At 34.4% G+C, this 19721-nt stretch overlaps 1 protein-coding gene across 1 annotated transcript in view; it reads right to left on the reverse strand.

Moving 5' to 3' along the window:
* Window positions 1–16648, reverse strand: part of Sans (SAM_USH1G_HARP domain-containing protein Sans) — a 58741-nt gene extending 42093 nt beyond the window's left edge. The window contains exon 1 of the mRNA XM_090404663.1: window positions 16371–16648. Within this exon, the coding sequence (XP_090260789.1) occupies window positions 16371–16546 (176 nt within the window). The 5' untranslated portion in view covers window positions 16547–16648. The remainder of the gene's footprint in view (window positions 1–16370) is intronic.
* Between the last annotated feature and the right edge of the window lie 3073 nt (window positions 16649–19721).

Genomic DNA, 19721 nt, shown 5'->3' on the forward strand with positions numbered 1-19721 from the left:
AAATAATCTCTATAATTATTTGATTATTATAAAGATGTTTATATCATCTGCCAATTACAGACGTACTTTTGTAAGCAAACATAAAGCTAATAAAATGAAATATTTATCGGTACAGTATTCAAAAAAAAAAAAAAAAAAAGAACGAAATTCACAACTTTTTTTTCCCATTTCCTTCTGCACTGTTTCCTCCTAATTTAAGACCAGCTCTTAAAGATGTTGAAATGCTCGTATTCACATTTACACAATGCAATTAATTACGCCCTGAAAAAAAATTAATTCCGGATTCTTCCAAATGATAGAATTAGATAAACAAATCCATTTGATATTCAAACGACATTATTTCCTGTACCCTTACTGGTCATTATTAGTGTATAGAGCCCCCTTTTTTTTTTCTTCACCGAGGGTAGTTTCCGGCCGTTGTCCCATTTCCTGACTGAGCGCTTTTGATTGTAATATTATTCACATCCTACGGGACTTAGATCTACGATTACTCACACAGTATTGATGTTTTACTGCCAGGCAGGTGGCTCGGCTATGAAGCCTTTGACAAGTCATGGGGAAAGTGCAGTACTGCTGGAGTATGTAGTCAACTACTATACCTGCATATCTGACGGCTTTGGAGGAAAATAAAATCGATATTTGCTTTTATAGACGAATGATGACATGAAACTATTGCACTGGTGACTTCCATCGCTTTATTTTATACGTTAGAAACATCATTAAAAGGTGCATATATAGACAAATAATTAACTTTGATGCTAAAGTGAACTCTGTGTACAGAAACTGTGTAAAGAGAACAGATATATATACGACAATAGTGGTACATTCTTACTTTCAAACCTTCTAGTCGGTGGGCCTGTTTCCGTGAGGAAAAAGGTTGATTTAGATTCATAATCTAAAGGTCCTTTATTAACGCTCTTAATTTTTATGACTTTAAAAAAAAAAAAGTCGTAAAAATTTGTTTACGACTGATACAATGATTTTTCATGTAAATTGCCTTGATTATTAACTTTTTTTTTTCAAATTTCGTGGCAAAAGAAGTTTAGAGTTTGTTATAAAGCCTATTTAAACAAGAGAAACAAAAAAAAAAAAAATCATAAAATAAATTTAATAGTTACAATAAAAAGTTGACTTAAGGATGTTATGCCAGTTTTAATTTTTAGCATTTTTAAATCGGTAATTACACCGTTAATGAGATGTTTCTTCTCATAATTAAATATCATCAGCGATATAAAAAAAGTACTATGCAGATGAATATTGTCAATTTAATTTCATATCGCTTCTGCGTAACCCCTTCATTAAATAATTAGCGCATTAAAGATAAAGTAGCATGATTAAAAAAGTAATAATAATGAATATGGAGCATGCGAATTAGTAGTTAACATTGTAGTAGAACACCTTATCGGTATAGCCGTAATTAATATCGCATGATCATCTTATAGAATCTCGAAATCTGAAATATCACTATACTAAGTGTATTATTTCTTCTCGTAGCATGAACAACGGCACCAGACTGAAACCAGCAATGCAAATTAGATCTAATTAAATTCATCTTATGTTATTTGAATCTTTAACTCAGATCGAAACTATTGTCTGGACACATTGATTCCCAGCGAGCTTCAATGTGGCTGATCGTTAACAGCAAGAGACATCCCAAATACTAAAGTAATGTTAATTTAAAAGAATTTAAAGAGAAAATTCCACGAATTCGGATAACGGAGAAAATAAATATAGCCAGACTTTATATTTATTTGATAAAAGTAGATTCGATGTTGAAAAAATCGATTTTTTGAAATTGAAAATAATTTATGTATACGAGTATTTGAAATAAAGAGTATTAACTTGGTTGCCTCCTTGTAATGATATTCATTTCGGGTTTAATTTTGGATAAACTGACAGAACACCAGTAAATAATTCATCATTTCAATAAGCATGGCTCCCACACTTTAGATTACTCTTTGTTTTACATCTTATGCATCTCTCATCGCTTTCTCTTCAGTGAGAATTTAAAAATGCGAGTTGCAAAGTGTTCTAAGAACTGCATTGCAATGTGTTCCTTGCAAGATACTTAAAAATTCTTTTTAATAATACTTAATACTTTTTTTCGGAAGAAGGAGGCCTAATATTTCCTTGGAGGGGAAGGAAGATTTCTTTATTATTCAAAACATATCACAGAAATTCTTTCTATCTTTAATGGAGACGTCATCTTTAAAGGACTTAAATTTATTCTTGTTCTTACTGTCATCAAATTTTTTCGCTTGAAAACATGTGAGTGTAGAAGTAATTGACTATAGTAAGCATATTCAAATTTCCCTTTCAAAATTAGCCTTCGAAGATCTTATCTTTCATTGAAACTCTTTCAAAATTCGGTGAGATTCCAAGGTTACGATGAGGAGTAGTCCATGACGAATTAATGAATCTCATTTGCAAAATAAGTAAGCTCGTGAGATTTTTATTATCTTACTTTACCAGATAATTTCATAAGAGGTCGCCCGATCGGGAAAAAAAAAATTCTCTTTCCGCAAATATGAATACAGTCACCTTCAAAAGAATATTTTTTCAGCTTGGCCAAGGACTCAAATGACGTGTTTATAATCGCAATAAAATTTGATAAGAGTTGACTCATTTTCATAATACACTTTAACGCATTCATGTACAAAAGTCGATTACAGTTAATAAAAAAACATTCGTTACATAAAAACTTTTAATGTAACGAATTACTATTTTTTTCGATTAGTTTATGCTTTTATCAAAAGCTGATAACAGACGAGATTAACTTGCGTTTCTTATGAACATGGGAATTTACAAACACCCATCGGTTTTTATAAACGTAAAACAAAATTCATAAAGCATAAAATTATAAGATGGGCTAGATATCTCACGTTTATAAAAATACAGAAACAGCTTATCTTAACTTTGGAAGTAATTTCGGTTATCATGATTTAAGTAAAAACCTAAACATAAGACTGCTTTCGAGTATCTTAAATAAGATTGTGTGAATTGGCTATTCTGATCATCGTATCAGCAAAGTGGTGCTATTAAGTGTAAATAAATAAAGAACACGCAATATTTATCTTTCTGTATCAGTATACAGTATAAAACATTGGTTTATTTGTTAAAAGCCCTATGTCCCTTTGGATAAAGGACAACCAAGTTCGAATATCATCTAAGAATATTTATAAGAAATTTAAGGTGACTAGTAAGTTTGATACTGAGATGGAAGGATTCCCTTGCCAGGAAGTCGAGTTTTTATCCAGTGAACCAGAGAAACTGGCCGGAAAACTGAAACAGTAGTTCATGGCCTTAGTTGTTTCACTGTAAACGAAATAATCACAATCAGCCAAATCATTAGACCTTTTCAAGAGCAAATGTATATTACACACATTACCATATTAAGCATATTGTAATAGGGCAGCATTCTCAGTATTCCAACTTTTTGGCACAACATTTTAAGAATGCACCTCGCGTGTGGCAAAGTCATCTCCGTATTTACATTTGACGACCAAATCCGAGGAAGTATAACATCTCTGGACCGCCTTGGATTTAACTGGATTCTTATTTATTTATTTTTTATCTGGATTGACCCCAGCTTCTCCTACGTCAATCTCCCCACATAAAAGCACTATGCTGAGCACATTACTGATTTCTTTTTTTACAATCCAGCGTTTTTGAAGAGCATTTGGTATAGGATATTAATCACTGGCTCCTTAAAGATATTTGCAGTTTCCTTAGGGATTCGCTTAGGAGGATAAGGAAAGACCTACTGAAAGATTGTTTGCTAGCATCCGTTTTTAAATAATATTATTTCATTAATTCAGAGTTGCTCTAATTTTTGATGAATGTGTCTTCATAAAGTCTTAGCCCTCAGTGCTGTACGAGATCATTTCTTCTAAATCTGTGTTCGAATGATACCAGGTTTCTCTGCTCGGTGTTGGTGCAATGAATCTGAGATTCATCGGACCTACTCTCCATGAAGACGTCTGCTTATATTCGTATACTTCTGAACATTAAGTTTTACCCTACCCCCTTGCTCCATAAGAATACGCACAAAAAGTAAAGGCATTATTTTTTGTTACCACTGTGGATTTAACTGAAGACCAAATGATTGAGGTATCTGTGGATTTATATAGCCAACTAAAGAGAGAGAGAGAGAGAGAGAGAGAGAGAGAGAGAGAGAGAGGGGGGGGTTTAAACGATAAAGTAAGAGCTTAAAGTGCTTCATGTAACAGATTATCAGGAGTACGGTTAAGAATAGCTATCCTATCCCCAAGGCCTTCAGTTGTTTGATCGTAAAGCTGACGGCTGAAAATAAGATTTCAATTGAAAAGCTCAGGCAAGAGATCTAAGCTCCTCTCTTGAAATATAAGTGAAAATGGACACCACGTGTCGACTTACAGAGTCTTTGTTTTTATGTTAAAATCCTCTAGTTTATTGACAAATAAAAGAAACGAAAAAAAAATCCCGTGAGATCGTCTTAGTTTGGCCATTTAGCTTAACAACTATACATATTTTTATGTTTTTTTAACCAAAAAAACTTCTGTTAAATGTACGATGGGCACAGAGAATAGTTCTGCTTTTCTGGACATGTTAATAAAGAAACAAGATGGCTTGCTTGAGTTTATGTTCAAAAAAACAAAAAACAAAACAGACTCATACAAGCCTATACTGTACCTCCAGACAGACTTTGTATCATTACTGAATGATATACTGCTTTCATTTACATTGTCCGAGTTTAAATATTATACACGGTTTTCCGAATGTAGAAAATGAAACATTTTGGGTTCCAATTAAGTGATCAAGTGGAATATGGGATGAAGATTAAAGAGAAAAACACATTGATTCTTGATTTCTATTTGATTATTGTTTCTCATCATACTTGATCGCAAATACTCATGAATATACCATTAAATGGAAATACAAGAGGCATATTGCAGCACTCGTTTTACATTTTGTAATGTAGATTTTCTCCTTAAAACCGAACATAATAACAGCAGATCACGCAGAGGAGAAAGAATGAATTCTTGCATATAAACTTTGGACTTCCAAATTCCACATAGTCAGGCTCTATGCAGACTTCCAAAGATGTGATATCACATGATATAAGAGATGTAAAAAAAGTATTTGACAAAACAATGCATATTATAAAATCTTGGAATATATCAGAAACATTAAAAGACGTACAATGGATTATTACCAAGAGACGACAATCTAATGAAAAAGAAGAGAATTAAAAGGACAAGAATAACAAAAGCAAAGAATCAAGGGTATTGACCTTTATAAACAAAGCGGTCAAAACGAAGATGCAGATCACAGTTCCGTGAAAGTAATATTTGTCTTCAACAGGTATAAACTCATTTTGATTCATTATTATAACGCGTTTAATAAGGAAAAAGAGTGCCTCGTGTAGATAAATTGCAAAAGACGTATTTACATATAAAAATTAAAACTCGGATTAAAATACTATGATGAGTGGCAGAGGAAAATCAGAACTTCAAAAGGAAGATTTAAGAAGCATATCGAGCAAAAGAAATGGCTGTGTGATACATGATAAGATGCAAATTTAATGGAAAATAATGACAGCATGTGCAAGATGCTGCCTGTAAAAATAAAAAGGCAAACACAGTTTTAAAGAAGGGTGAAGATGAGGGGTAGGTAGGTGGGAAGAATTCATTAATAAGAATCTAATAACAGTATCCGAAATATGAATGTAATTCACTGGCAAATCATACCACATTATTAGGAGACGAGGAGGGCGAACGTTAACACTTTTTACCGAAGCATATTTTGTTTAAAAAAAGGTTTGTATGTGTCAGTTTATCTTTTCTAAAGCCACCAAGAGAGAGACTGTAAGCCTCTAGTATGTTTGGTACCGTCAAGTGGACTTAAAAGGTTACATAATATTGACAACACCCCCGCTCTAGACACCAAACATACGTAAGTCACTTCAGGCCTCCACTAAATAGGATAATGGTTATAATGAAAGGCGAAACCATCTGCCACACGAAGACATTCATGAAGATCCTTGTAGAACTGGAACTCGAACCTACAGCTTGTCAGTTGAAAAGCGGGCATGTTATCCCTTGTAGCTTATTCTTAGCTTAAGAATCAGTATTAACTTTCATTTATTCATTAATATGCCTGTAGTAAGCAATAATTTCCAATTTTCTTACCGGATTAAAAAAAAAATAAGTCATAGCATGAGATTTCTGTAGTCCAAGTTCTTAAATACCTCTACCATTATTTCATACGAAATATTGCATAGTTTCACCCACTGTGTCAGTGGGTTTCTAGAAAGAGAAAAATCATCAAATCTTATCGCATTTCCTTGGAGCCATTGCTGTTAGCATAGATTTGTACATGTCGTGACTTCATGCTGGTTGGCTATAGGGGCTAAGAGAGGGACAGCTGTGCAATCACATAATGAAACACGGTAACGAACGATTGAACACTTGTTTTCCCCACTGGTTTCTCTGATTAAGGCATTTCCACTATGTATTTACTAGTTGAAGTAAATGGCTTGTAACGCATGGGAAAATCTGCTCAGTTTCTTGTATTAAGGTTTGGTATTTAGGTGACATGTTCTGAGTAAGTAGGTCATGAAGCTAATTATGTTATTCAATAAAGCAGAATCCTTTCTTCGCAAACGATAACCAATGCTCATTACGCATCTGAATCATTCATCTTTTCTTTTATTTGACCTCTAAATCCTGTTTTGTGATCTAGTATAAAGAAAATGACCTTCAAAACATGAGAATTAAATCAATTTCTTGTTTGCCTTTAAGCGCTTTAAAACAAAAAAGAGATTATTATTTGTGTTTTTCCATGAGTGCTTGAAAACAATTTCCTAGCTGTCTACTAGACGGGCCGTTATAAGATTTACATTGTCCACATCTTTCTACTATTTTCTAACAAATGTGTCATCATCTAGTAATAAAAAGTCGGTATATCGACAAATATATCCAAAACGATATGGATCAATTGTTCTTTTGATGTTTCGATATTGGTAAATTGTACTTTTTTGATGTTTTCATATTTTGGCAATGAGTATGTGTACCTCTTCTTAAGGGGAGAGGGAACCAAATATATATCATCGATCTTTGTAGAATCCATACACAAAGAGATTCCACAAAGAAAGGTGCAAGCTTCTCTGTTGGAAGATCATCAAATGATTGTCATCATTATCATATCCAACTGTCATCACTTCAGAAAAATCATAAACATGCTAACAATTCTAAATAGCCAAGCGTTAGAACTTCCGTAGCTCAGTCGGTATAGACGAAGCCCTTTTGCGGAAAGACCTGGGTTCGATTCCCATCAGTGACCTGAGGAACCTTTATCTGGTCTCTTCGACTAAAGGTGAGTTAGCCGGTCTTATACGGTGGTTTTTTCTCCCGGAAACTCGGGTTTTTCGTCCCCCAGAACAGGCAAACCGTCCCCGTGAACATACACGGATTTACAATCAGGAATACTTAAGACCCAGCCAGCCATAGGCTTGATTCGTCAGCTATGCCGGTCCCTAATTCGGATAAAATGGGGGGGGAGTTTGAGATAGTGCCGTACTGCCTGTTGTATCATCATACGCTAAATAAATAAATAATCCAAGCATTTCTACTCTTGCTTTGTCACAACTCCCATTCTTCGATAATATTTCTTTCCCATTTTATTAACTTTTCAAGTCGTTGGCCCGACTGTTGGTAAAAATGACACTGTCCAATTCAATTCAATAGCCTCTTATCAACAACACTGGCTTCATAACTAATATCCTCATTAGTAGTTGTAATAATATTTTCATCACGTATATATTTTTTTAGGATATCATCATTGTTTACATCGATATTAGATAACTTGTTGTCAGCACAACGCAAGAAGACCGACCAAACTACGAACTAAGCCGAGATCTTCCGAATGAAAGAGATGGCAGACGAAAATTTACAGAGAACTTTTTACATGGCTAAATGAAATTCCTAATTGATAATATTTAAATAACTAACACATTTTTAAAAAAATTATGACTATTTTATTCACCACTCCCTATTTCTGCTTCCATTATAGAAAGGCAATAAAAATAACCAGCTTATCACTGTCAATACGCAATTCTGAGATCATCATTACTTATTTAGTTTACAAGATACTAATACAAGTCTCGCTATAAGTCGGATCGTGTAGTTCCTATTCTCGGAAATCATCAACTGATAACATATTCATTAAAATGATGACATATTACAGGTGCTAACAAAGGCTTGTTTCCTGGAAGTGACGTACTTCCGTCTTTAATGAAGTCCGCCGGTGTTTTAATATCCATAACAGGTTTAATCTATTGTTTAAGACGGGATGGCTGTTACGTGATAAACAGCTACGTAGAACACTGACCCTACTGAACACGGAACGCACATCTAATCAACCTTGAAAAAAAAGTTAATATATGCATTGTTTTCAGTGTAATTAACCGGAGCAGCCAAGTTTTTGTTTCTAGATTAATATTTGGGATATAATAGACGAGTGGAAATCTTTTAAAGTTTAAATGTTGCACTTTGTATCTTTGCAACCTGTGACGTAACTATCAATAGGAACGGGATTTCTAAGGTCATTGTTCAATGAAATTTTTGCAAGGTTAAATTCCTTTGCTTTGCCATCTTGGGTGTAATTATTTCATTCTTTCGAATCATTAATTGGCCGAAGGATTTTATTCTTAATTCCTCGTTATTTCAATTATGATATTCTGTGGCGAATACATAACTACAATTCTCTTCACATATCATACACACAGGGCTCATTGCAGAATTTGATGGTATGCTAGTGTTATGTAGCATAATATGGCACCTATACTTGAATATGATTGACAAGTTTTCGCGACTTTATTTATTTATTATTAACGTAAAATAGTCACAATAGGTAGGTGTATTTGCAGGTGCGAAATCATGTTGAATAAATGAAACAAATGAATTTGTTTCATTTATTCAGTGGTCCAATCACCGTATTTTAAAAATACGGTGATTGGACCACTAAGATGTTTCTAGTTTATATTTAATTCATTATGAAATTATTAAAAGATGATAAACAAAAAATCTAATATAGAAAAATCAAGTTACTTTAAGAAAGATACTTATAAAAACAATTACTAAGATTTTTTTAATCGTTCACACATAGAACGATTTGGAGAAACTTATATGGTCACCCTGGATATTTCCAAAGTATCTGATAATGTTTGCCAGCGAAGTCTTCTTACCAAGATATTATCTTATGGTCTCTTTCATGCCTTATGCAATTGGATGTCTTTATTAATTAATTCCCTCTTTCACTTTAAATCATATTCGAGAAATCTTGTAGTGCCCAAATGATCAAAGCTCCATGATCTTCCATACATCTTAAACATTGATCTCTTCACCATTTTCAAGCGGGGAGAAGAAAATGTTTCTTTGGATCATAAGGCAGTTCTTATCTTATAACTCGGAAGAAATATCCTGCTTCACTCTAATTCACCTTTGATAATGCGCCGATTTCCAATCAAGATCAGTCTCTCTTCTTGGGCTGACTTTCATATGTAGATTATTCTGGATTAAACATTTTACATTCATAGTCCACAGGAAACTTGTTTTTTTTTTTTTTTTTATCGTTCAAAACACTTTTCTCCTACTCGACTCCTAACACTTTATAAATTCAAAATCCCACTGACTTTAGAATACTGTTCTCACATTTGCAGTGGTGCACCCAAAACCTTCTCAAAGTGCTTGATTATATTCAGAAAAGGGCATTCGGCCTAGAATTAATTTTCATTTTTTTTATTGTTTTAACTAAGTAATTTATAAAAAAAAAAAATAAAGAAAGTATTCTTTCGACAAGAACATAGGGACTAATATTGTCACGACAGATTAAAATTATTATTGCCTTGCTTGATTTTAACATCCCATTCAATTTGTCTAGGAAAGAGGTGAAAGTTCATAACAATTCGTATTTTAAGTTAATTTCAATGCAAACTAAATAATGTGTTGGAAAGTAGTTGCTCGTCGACATGGCAGACGTCGCTAGTGAAACATTGTGGAAGTACAATCCTTTCAGTGCAACACGTTTTATAGCACGATCGTGGGTACCATTCGTTTATAATGAGGCAGGTTTAAAACGAAATGCCTATATTCTACCACGTGCATTAATATTTCATTGAACTTATATGTCTGAGAAAACAAGATATGCTTACAATCCAAAAACTGTATACAAGGTGACTTTTAAAGAAATGTCGTAAAATGGGTTTAAAGCAAGATCGCAGGCCACATTTTTCATTACAGGAATAAATTATTGATACTATATACAGGACACAATGTACCCCCTGGTGATCTCCATTGGACAAAGGCCATTTCAGGGAGAAAAAAAGCTGGTGTTAAAAAAATAAAAAACGGGAGCACAATCGAAATTCAGAGAACTGTCAAATGTCTCTTTTTTTAAAAAAAATTATTTCACTGCTTTCTGTTACTTTCTTTTTTTGGCTTTGTGTTTTGGGATATTAAAAAAATTTCCTGCATTAAAAAAACAACAACAACTAAATATTCAGTCAGGTGAAATGACGCGTTTAACTTTAATACCCAAAATATGTTCAGCATCGTCAGCATTAGGTGTGTTTGACCTTTACATTTTTATTTATTTTTGCCTAAGTAATTTATTTCCATTAATTAGAGAATGGAGAGAGAGAGAGAGAGAGAGAGAGAGAGAGAGAGAGAGAGAGAGAGAGAGAGACTGTGTGCTTAAAATTGTTTATGTGAAATCCTTTCAGATTAAGAGAAAACCTAAATGAATAGTCAAAAATTAACGATATTTGTGAAAAGAATTGTCAGAAGATGTAATAATAGTAGTTCATTTTAATTTTTATTCAATTTTATTTAATTTATTTTATTTTTAGATATAATAGTAGTTCATTTTCGCTTTCTACACAACTGTAACATTTTTTTTTTAATTCATTACACCTATCTAATGACTGGATGACGGCTGGTTGGCTTATCCTAAAACAACTACAGTATGAGACGAGTGTATTTCTTCTGTAAAGTGCGTATGTTTTCACTGTAGTCTAAATCTTATGGGGAAGGGGAAGCAAGAAATTCGCGATATTACAGGAAGAAAAACCTTTCATCTTTGCACAACGAAACAAGAGGACAAACAACGCATGCGTTAACAGACTGAACGTGCATACTCGTAAAATAAGCTGGGTCTTAAAAATGAAATGATCTTCTGCAAATATCGTATACCAACCTTGATATCTAACAGAAAAAGCAATTAGTTTAACAGAAAATAGAAAAATTTTATGGGGAAAAAAAAAAACAGACCAAAAAGATCAGTCGTTGAAATTCACTTTAATTCTTAGCAAAGCGTTGGTCATAGATAACACTGAGAGAGAGAGAGAGAGAGAGAGAGAGAGAGAGAGAGAGAGAGAGAGAAGGAAATGGGGACGCAGGGGGGAGAGAAGGCTGGTAATCTCTTTCGATCGACAGGCTCAACTACTTTGTAAACAGCTTCTTTATTTCCAAGGCAACCTAAACTGGTTCATCATAACTTCGCGGAACCCTGACGCTTTAATCCAGGGTCGAGGGTGCACTTGTATATCTGGAGGGGCCGTATTGCCACTTGGAATGCGTGGTAAAGCAATAGTAGATTCTGGATTCTCTAGAAGTTTTAAGCTAATCAAAACAACTCTACTGAACAATAACATGAAAGTGTTTGGTCCGTTATCTACAAAATCCATTACATTCGGCAATAAATTCTGTTATCAAAAACAGATGTTTTTTTATTTCCAGAATGGTGTTCGTGAAAGGAAATATATTTTACGTTCTAAAATGTTTATTAAACATTTTCTTCGGCAACAAGTCTCAAAACCACAACAGTAAAGTGGACTAGGAGGCTTAGCTATTATGGTTCAAACAGCAGACAATGCGCCAAGACCTCATCACAAAGTTGGTGACTACTTGAACAGCAAATTATCCTAATTTACATATTGAAGGTAACAAGATAAATAAACTGGGTGTAATCATAATTATAGATCATTCTGCAGGAGAAGATGCAAGGTTATAGTTTTTTTTTTTTTTTTAGAATTCAATTTCAATGTGCGTAAGGGTCGTGTAGAATTTCACAAAAAAACTTAGACTACTCATGTACTTGTTGTGTAATGTGTTTAAATATTTCCTTTCAGCAGTGCCGGAGGAGTAAAATAAATAAAACATTCTCCTGGGTAGTAATCAAGGAACTGTCCACATACTTTCTCCAGCAAGAAACCGAAAGTTACTTCAAGATCAACCAGTACTGGGAAAATGCTTGAAGCCATGTCGTTAGGTCTCGGCTTTCAGGATATTCTACGAGACTTGGGGCACCAAGCGGGACGAGCAGCGTGCTTAGGACGTCACGCAGAACGAACGGATACACGTTCTTTAGACGAACCAACCTCAAGGTCAACAGGTCGACCACTTACCTATCAACAGATGGGAAGTCAGTAAAAGTTAAAGGACCAACGGTCCCACCAGAGGCCAGGGACAGCCTAGGAGTTTCAAGGGAAAACAGGATATCTTTGAATGTATTACTGTTTCGCATTTTGATGACGATTATCAAAATACGCCTTGTATAAAGAATACAAATACCTTTTTATTCAAGAATAAATAGTGGAAGGTCAATGAATATGCATGAAAAGTCAGAATTCAATTTTGAACAGTTTGTGGTTTATGGTTGATTCGCTGAGTTCAAACCCATCTTTACTTTCCAATTGCCAAACTCATGGCTCGTTAATCGCAAAATCTGAAAAAAAAAAAACTACATTGATTTTCTTCGTGTTGTGTCCATGTAGTTTATAAACAGTTCTAGTACTTTTTGACCAGTTTTTTTTTGTTGTTGTTCACTGGATTCAAACCCAACCTTAATTATGATTCAAAAATAAGCACACTGCAGATCTTAATTTTTCTTTACATGTTTAATTGCATAATGTGCTTTAACGTTCTTCTATTTAAAAAATATCCGTATTATATTGTGCAAGTTGTTTTATCCTATTTTATTTTTTAAATCTCCATGATTAATAAGTCCAGAGTTCCAGCGAATAGTAAATTCCAAACTAAGCTACCTCTACCTGTGCATACCTCTTTCTCTACCCCATACATCAGTTTTCATATCCATTAAAGCATATATTCCAAACTGTACGAACAACTGCGTCAAATTGGTTGAAAGGGACATGCAATAATGTAGAAGTAACAAGTTCAATTTAATTAATTTTAGCTCATACTAGCATTTACAATAAAAATCCACACTAGTATGAGGTACAAAAACGTCAGATAGTAAGATATTTTCTATTATACTTGCCAATATTTCCAAATGGTCTGCATTCTAGACAAACTTACGAGAAAAATATTCGGTCCGCGTTTTCAACTGGTGAGTACATCATACAAGTGACTGCAGAGAAACAAATTATAAACATACAGGACCACACCCATTCTGAAAGTTCAATTATTTTGAATAGGCAGCGAGAAAAGACAAGCGAACAGTCTTCGCTTTGTATTGAACAAGCTGCTATTGTGGACAAAGTGGGTGTTGCGCATTATTTCAAAGATCCATTCAGCTTAAAAAAGGTTGAGAACCACTATTTACGTGATGGATGATGTTCTTCGTTCCGTTAAGGCCCTGAAAAATGTCCATGTTTGGTCTCGTGAGCAAACTTGACGCTTCATCTACGGTATTAGTGCTAGTACTTTTGTGACATGACGTAGCTAAGATTATCATAAATAACTGTATATTATTCGAAAGATAGATTATTAAATCTGGAAAAACAAAATACCTATTTGGGGCAAGCATTTGTGAAATATTATTGAAGAGAAAGAAAGAAGAAATGCGATGGGAAAAAATTTTAAAGGTTATAGATTTTTTCATATATATATATATATATATATATATAGCTATTTTTAAGAAATGTCAAAATAACGTTAGAATTTCAGTTGCATAATGGACTATTTTATGTCCTTAAAAATCACTAAGGGATTGATTTCAGAAAGAGAGAGTTCTCTCTATTCAAATACAAAACATTGTCGCTTCTCCATGCTGAGCTGTTGACATTCTTTAATGTCTCGTGAAATAATAGGCAAAGTGGGATTAATATTATAATATATTATGAACTTAATGTAAAATTGCATTTAATAGAATTCTGAGTTGCATTTGCGATGATAGTCATTACCAGAGGAAGCAACCAGTTAAAAACTTCAGAGAATTTTTTAAATTGTTTTCTTCCCTCCTTCGGAATTCCGAAAACAGAAAGTGCAATTGCTGTTCTTCAACCATGCAGAAAAGCTGATTAAAATATGATACATTTAATGTTGCAGAAGTGCTCTAACTAGCAATAAAAACCAGCTGTCGTCACCTTTTAAAAGAACAGCGTCATTTCATAGAACAATTATAAATAATTGTATAGTCTCCGTTTTTTTTTTTTTTTTTATATATCAGCTGCACGACAGAAACAGAATTCAACGTTAAAGACAATTTTCAGGTGGATCTCTATTCATGTCACATGAATGCAAACATAGTTACTAAGGAATCAATTTAAATTTAATCTCGAAGTGTCTAAATCTCATGAAAATAAATGCTAACTTTGCATCATAATTATGGCCAGTTCTAAACAAAAAAGCACTTTATTTGTGCATTTTACGAAGGAACAAAACTTTCCCCACTTGTTTCTAAAAAAATACGTATTAACTCGTTGAGGAAAAGTGCTTAAAATAATAATAAATATTCATTATTATTTTTTAATAATGAAATTTCCAAATAAGCAAGCAATATTTGCTTCTGAAAGTTTAAAAGTTATCGACTATACGAGAAAATAACTTTTTCAGTAGTTGCTTTGGTTTTGAAGTACTTAAAAGGTGCGGACTATTTCCAGGAGTCCGTATATCGGTCTTGTATTAATAAGTTTAAGGATTTTACTGGTTTCTTCAACCAAGCGTTAAAAATTATTACTAGAAAGGATAATCAATATTTATTATTACATTAGAAAACTGAGATTTCACTTACGAAAAATTAATTTTTCAGTTTTTAAAAATGCATGGACGCACTTTTAAGTACTGCAATATCAAAACAACTCATGCATAAAGTTGTAATCTCGTAAGTTCTCAATCGCTTTCGAACACTTTTTCAAAAACGCAAACGTTTCTTTAAGTGTGCTTACAAAATAACAATGGATGTTTATTATAATGTCTTAATAGTGTTCAAAGCCATGCTTGAAGCATTTTTCTTTAAATCTTTACTTATTTGTTCCAGTATCCGATTGTTTATTTAAAATTGCTTTCTCATGAGTTATGTCATTTATTTATCTGTTGTTGAACTACTATATGATTCGGAAATATTTGACTTTATTTTTCATTTTCCTTGGTAAGCGAATGTTTATCCTGGTCAACGAATAGGACACAACTGGATCTCATTATAACATAGAAAAGCGAAATGAAAGCTAAAACAATCTTCAACAGAGTTCACTGTATACCAAAAACAGCAGGAGAGAAGCCCACATACCTCTGAACATTGCATACATTTTGCCCATAGCGTTCTTTTTTGAATCAATTTTCCTTTTCTGAATGACTAATCCTAAAAATATGTTGTATATTTTCCCCTCTTTGAATTTTAAGAGCTTGAAACGAGTATATTTAAGAAGCAAATCAGAAGGTATGTCTGGAATGAGGAGAAAAAGTCTTAACGATGTAAATACGCCAAATAACCTATGCGAGGAAAAGATTAGTATAGATGACGAAGGCAATCAATGAACTATAGCAGTAATTTAGAGATTGCAGTTACTCGAGCAAGTAAGTATGCTTGAAAACTTTTGTACCGAAGGATTGAATTAAGTGACGGTATTTTTCTTTCACAGCTGAAAGATATCATTATGAAATGTTATTAGCTAGCTCCTACCTCCATTCGTTAACGACCAAGCTACTCTGTTTCTACAAAGAGAAAACGATGCCTGAAGATACTTAGCACAAGATTTACCTCTTAAAAACTTCGATGAGGTTCCTGTCATTGCCATAGTGGAAACTCATTTGGAAGTGATTAGTTTATATCACTGTTTCTACCTTTTTACCTTATTAAACTGCAGGAAGCAATCAAAATAAAGAATGACATTAAATATGCCACCTTATATTTAAACAACATATTTGCTAATGCCCTCACGATTGGACAATTACTGATGTGTACAACTTTTGAGAGCCATTCACTGCCATATAACAACTCTGGTTGACTAGAATGGCATTAGGTGGTGGCACTGACCTCTGTACAAGCACGGTCTGGGCAGTCAATGCTACGTTCTACTACTTTTTGTTTACTAAATTACGAAATCATTAGCGCTCATACTTTGAAATACTAATGTGAGATGTACTTACCCTCTGCCTACAAGAAGTCTTAATGCATCTAAATGACCATAGTACGATGCCCACAGTGTCGGCGTCATTCCGTCCTCGTCCGGTGAGTTGCAATCCTTTCGGGTAGTTTCCCGCAACAAGTCCAGGTAACCATCACGGGCTGCTCTGTGAAAGCGATCCCGATCTAAAGTTGACATGGTTTATCGTGGTTACAGTCGGACAATCCGTGAAGTCGTCTATCACAGTGGCACCTCACATTGGGCACACATAGCACCCTTAGCTGATCAGCATATAGTCCGCCAATTCGTACCGTCTTTGTCCACCTACTGAGCTACACTTACCAAAGCAACTAGAAATGTCTGCTCAGCGACAGGTGGTCGGTTACTATCAGCTCCTGACGTCACAGGTCCCGTGACAAAGACGCGCCAGGTGCAAAGGCTTCGTATAACAATGAGAGAAGCTGAGAGTCACAGAGACAGCAGTCTATAATCATTTGAGGCTGCCTGCTAAGAATCAGGACGACTGTTGCGTTTAGAATTGTGGATGAGAAAGGGAAACCGTTTGTTACATTGGATCAGGAGTTATAGTTTAAAAACGAAAAGTAAAATAAAAATATTAATCCTGAAAATAAGTATTTGGTTTGGTAAAGCAGGCTGGCTAACATTTCAAAGCTAGCACGGAACGATAAATTTCGCCTCTATATAAACTATGCTACACAGAGCAGTATAACATTTGGAAAGGGGGGGGGGGGGGTTAGGACTTGATGCCAGCAGCTCTCCCTTCCCAATCGAGTTCTGACAACAAAATGTCTTAGTTTAGGATGTAGTGATGACATGCATCGCTTCTACAGTGCAAGGAGGAGGAAAAACAGTAGCGTAGTGGAAAAATCGTAGAGAAGGGGGGAGGTATTGAAAGTAGTAAGGAGATCTTCCAGACAAAGAGTTAAGGAAGGTGGATTTTTTTATGCTACGTAATAATTTGACAGATCTTTATTTGAGAAATATTAATATATATATATATATATATATATATATATATATATATATATATATATATATATATATATATATAAACACATTACTCGTACCTATGTAATGAAGAATATTTAATCTTACTCAATCTTATTTCAAAATGGGTTCGCTTACTACTAATATTCTTAACTCTGAGTTCCGGAACCGACGCTATAACATATTAAATTTAAGAAATTTAAAAAAAAAAATTAAAGAAAAAATGCAACTTAAAGAAATACAATTATTCTTGGGGGGGGGGGGGAGGGAGCAGTATAAGAAAACTTATAGACTTCCTGCTATTCCTTCATTTGTGGCCTAGATTTGATTTCTTTGGTTGAATGTGAAGATGTAAAGTATATATAAACATAGTAACGGGAACATTTATTTCAGTGAGTGACATGTGTAATAATTAGATTCGTACTCACTAAAATGCTGTCCCTTTCGTTATTCTCCTTGAGTTTTCCCGTATTGTGGACATTTTACTAATCGAATTCCTGTAATGCATAGTTCTTTAATATCAAGAGAATGTTGCATATATTTGAGCTTTAATATTTTTATCTAGTATCCCTATGTTTCTTCTATGCTGTTATTAGAATTACATTTATGCAAAAATGGCACTGGGTAACCTTCCATTTCAAAAAACTTATGTATCCATCTGAGAACAATGAAACCTAAAGAATAAAGAATTTTAGGCAACTTCATCATCAGTGAAGTTGCTCGAAATTCTTGACTAGCACTTCACAGAATTTAATTGGATTATCGGTAAAGTCGAAGCGTAATACTACCGAGTGAAGCGAGGAAAGGAGATGAAATGAGACGTATGCTGGGGAGAATGATGGAGATTTAAAAACTTCACTCGTTAAGAATAATTTTATTTAGAGAAACAACAAATGAAAGTATAGAGACTGTGCAACTTGGATAAAGCGGAAAGACAAAGGTAAGCTGTTCTAAGCAGTAGGCAAAATAACTCTGCCCACAGTAAGAAAAAGGAGATTGGGTTATGCTCTGACTTCTAGGGAACACGTATCGAGGAAAAGTCGAGCAGGACGAGACTGGCGAATTTCTGGAACGAAATCAGTTTAGATCTTGGTATGGTGCTTTCACACACACACACACACACACACACACACACACACACACACACACACACACACACACAAAGTATATAGCAAAAAAGTATCATCTCGAAAATACAGTTCATGTAATTTCAAAGTTTTTTTACTTTCTTGTCAGTTTTTATAGAAAAACACTTTCGCCACCGTATATTCGGCCAAAAAGGCCTCCAAATGAAAAGTCCTTGGCGTCCAAGATGGGATTCGAATCCAGGTCTTTTCCACCCAAAGTGCATTGTATTTAAGCTCAATAAAGCATTATAGCCACCTGTAGTAGATTTATTGAAGAGCATAATTTCATCTATGTAAAAAAAGAGCTTAATATCTTTGCTATTTGTATAGACTTGTGGCTGTTTCCGATAACATATTACATTGAAGCCCCCGTACGTCAGTTGATTTCGATAGAGCCCTTTGGCTGGAGAGACCTGAGTTCGAATCCCGTCTATGATGCGAAACACCTTTATTATTATTATAATTATTATTAAAAGAGACCTCTAGAGAGTCAGGGACTCACCGAGGGAGGCCACATACTACACACACACCAGCGATCATACTTATTCTTGAATTCATTCACACTGCTTGCACTCACAACATCCAAAGGCAATCCATTCCAATCACGCACCACCCTCTGAGAGTAAAATCTAGCCCTCATCCCCTTCTTAGCGTCATTCATGCATTAGATCGCCAGATTAGATCGCACTCTGAGGCAAACAATTAGATATTGCCCCTGATGGATTATAAGACAAAAATATAAGAAAATCTCCAATTGCTATTTTGTTTTTATTACAAGAGAAACATTAATGCAAAACTATTGCATAATAATATTAATTAGAAGTTTGCTCTACAGGGATATTCGCACAATAAAACTGTTTATAGGCTCTTCAAAATTTAAATTATAAACTATGTCTGCCTCAATCGATATAGTTGCTAGACCAACCAATCTTTCTTGGGCCATTGCTGTTCGCAAATAATTTTTAATTAGTTTAAGCTTGGAAAAACTTCTTTCCACATTTGCTACGCTAACAGGAATTGTCAGCGTAGCGACGGCGCCTACCAAAATATGACTGAACGAGCGCCCTTATTAAGCCGCGCCGTGAGGCAGGCTGCCTCTGTCGACAGTATACCTGTCGACGGTATACTGTCTGTCTTCATAATCAGTATTCCACAATCCTGATATCTTTTTTGACACTCTCTCCAGTATATCAGAATCACAGCGGAAACCAGGAGACCAGACCTGCGCACAATAGTCC

The sequence above is a fragment of the Typopeltis vanoorti genome, chromosome 2 (assembly GCF_054136105.1).
Source record: "Typopeltis vanoorti isolate ZY-2024b chromosome 2, IOZ_Tvanoo_1.0, whole genome shotgun sequence".
Taxonomy (NCBI): Eukaryota; Metazoa; Arthropoda; class Arachnida; order Uropygi; family Thelyphonidae; genus Typopeltis; species Typopeltis vanoorti.